This window comes from Penaeus japonicus, unplaced genomic scaffold (genome assembly GCF_977035675.1).
Source record: "Penaeus japonicus unplaced genomic scaffold, GWHDUDI00000001_assembly GWHDUDI00000006, whole genome shotgun sequence".
Lineage (NCBI taxonomy): Eukaryota > Metazoa > Arthropoda > Malacostraca > Decapoda > Penaeidae > Penaeus > Penaeus japonicus.
In genome coordinates this window covers 20,789,071-20,791,570 of record NW_028234408.1, presented here as the reverse complement: position 1 = coordinate 20,791,570, position 2,500 = coordinate 20,789,071, and the positions used below count along the sequence as shown (strand labels likewise).

Sequence of the window (2,500 nt, the reverse complement as noted above, 5' to 3'; positions counted from 1 at the left end):
GAAGTATTATGGCTGTAACAGTGCTAGCTTCAGAGCTACAGGGTTCTAAAGTCACCCTTGTTTTGTGATTGTCTGTGCTGCCTGCAGGGCGGTGAAAACATTTTCTCATCCTTCTAATTTTTGGCCTATGCCACCAACATCATAGACCACCCAGTTTGACTGCCAATTCAGTCGTTACATGCACCGTCACCACTGACTTAATGCAACTAGTGGTTCATTACTTTTAGAAGCTTATAAAAGTTACTGAGACAACTGCAGTAACTCCAGATATTAAAGTGGCCACTAGCAAATGCCAGCTGACCTATACTTTGCATATTCTAGCAAGACTGAACTTGGAGACCTTTGCATTTAGCAATAAATGGGGAACCAGTCTAAGCTCAATTTTATAAGAATATACATTATGGAATTTTATTTTCCTTTTCTAAAGCATTGACAAAACATAGGCCAAGTAAATCACCTAATCCTTCTGCCAAAGGAATATTTCACAAGGTCAGGTCATTTTTCACTGTATTATGTGTTTAAAATATAAGCTTATTACTGCTTCAGTTGTGTAACTAGGGCATCATACCAATTGCTAATTAATATGATTTTGCTAATATTTCATATCTAGACTCATATATCCTACCATCGTCTATGATGCCCTGCCCAGGCTAATGCACTGCAGGCATCTCAGAAATTTTTACTAAAATGAGTAATTGTTCAGTAAAAGGATAGTGATATAATAGAGTTATGGCCATAAACAACACTAGAGGATATAAAGATCATCATAAAATCTCTACTTTCATTTAGCCATTGATTTCTTTCTCTTCTATATCTGATAAATTTGTTATTTTCACTTTGCAAAGAAAGTGACAGAGAAGAAAAATGTTTTAGATTTGTCTAATCTATCAATTCCATACTTAGTTTAGCTTGTGACAGCTTGATAAGAATTAATCTATGCTAGATAATTTGTAGTGCGTGAAGGTAAGGTCACAATCGCTAACCAAAGTCTGCAAATCAATGCTGACATACCAAGTCCAGTGATGCCAGGATCCCCACACTGTACTTCCCAGTATAATAACAAATCTGCATTATGTATACTCTGGCAAGATAGGACTTTTAGACCTCCTAAGTAATTTCCCATAAAATCAGAAATTAGCCCAACCTGCATCTTGGCAGAATATACACATTGGAGGTTTGTTGGCCTTTACTGAAGTAAAAGGAGCAGCGGCCATGGGACTGGTTCAAGGCCCATACAATTATTCAATATGACATACTCTATCATAATTCACAAATGCACATATGGTGCAAAAGTGACATAACAATATATGCTGTATTTATCTAAACACAAAATTAAATACCTTAATACATATTTTAAATATGGGAAATACTTGACACAATTATCTCTAGAATTCCATTTGTTAAGATATAATACACCCAGTCTATGTACCAGACTGAAAAACTCAGAGGCAAGCCTATATTACAGCACAATATCTCCTTCTCCCCCTCCCCCCCAAAAAAAAATAAAGCTTGATTGCCTCTATTGCACTATCTCCCTAGGCAATTACACTTTTAAATGATCAATCAAAAATTAGTCACCTGAGACGTGACCTATTACCTTTGCTCAATGCACACCTGTCACATAGTCCTACCCGTCTCACTGACCATCCCTGTCCCAGAGGGAGTGATAGGTGACCTTAATAACCCACCTGTGCCCACCTGTGCCCACATGTCACTGCTCTGTGGCACTGACCTGAAGGATCGTGTCAGGCTTTAAATCATTCTTTGAAAAACATACTTCTCAACTCTCACTTTATTCCATCACTCAAACAAGAAAGATCCATGTCTACGTACCTTCTTAATTCCTCTATAAGTATACACAAACAGTTCTCTGCCATAATTAAAACATATTTTGGTTCTATCACTGTTTATCGAGTTGCCACTGCCATTGGACTCGGGTAAATTTACGAAGGACATTCTAACTGGGGGACTGGTACCACTTCCACCACTGTTATTGTACGCCACTCTATTCGGTCTGCTATATTCCGACAGAGGTAACAATCTATAAACTCCCTCAATCGTGGTAAATTGTGTCTTAATGTCTTCCTTCGTCCCAGCATCTACTTGCACCGCCATGTTTACAGTGACTGAAGGTGCACTCAGATACCACGCCAAAAACGAGTTAAATTATTCCTGTGGGGGTTATTTCTCACTGAAATCATTTTGATTGCTTAAGATTTCTGTGTCTAAGGTGAGTTTTGGCACAATATTGTTTGTGCTGAATTATTACATGGTGGAAGAATTTTTCCCAGAAAATCGTAGGGACTTGTCATTTACGACTGATATACTTTCCTTCTCTTTTCACCGTTTTTTAATCGATCAATAATACGGAAATTTAATCAACTAAATACTTTTTTCGGCCAACATAAATCAACAAAAGTTGTACAACGATACTACAATAATTCATAGTAGGTACTCGAACGTCTTCATTGATGAGGGAAAAAAGTCCCGGATGAAGAAG

At 37.6% G+C, this 2,500-nt stretch overlaps 1 protein-coding gene across 2 annotated transcripts in view; it reads right to left on the bottom strand.

Annotated features, from left to right (window-relative positions):
• Nucleotides 1-2,145, bottom strand: part of LOC122265351 (WD repeat-containing protein 20) — a 32,537-nt gene extending 30,392 nt beyond the window's left edge. For both annotated transcript variants that reach the window (XM_086537718.1, XM_086537717.1), the window contains exon 1: nucleotides 1,834-2,145. In XM_086537718.1, coding sequence (XP_086393844.1) covers nucleotides 1,834-2,115 — 282 coding nt within the window. In that variant the 5' untranslated portion in view covers nucleotides 2,116-2,145. The remainder of the gene's footprint in view (nucleotides 1-1,833) is intronic.
• Between the last annotated feature and the right edge of the window lie 355 nt (nucleotides 2,146-2,500).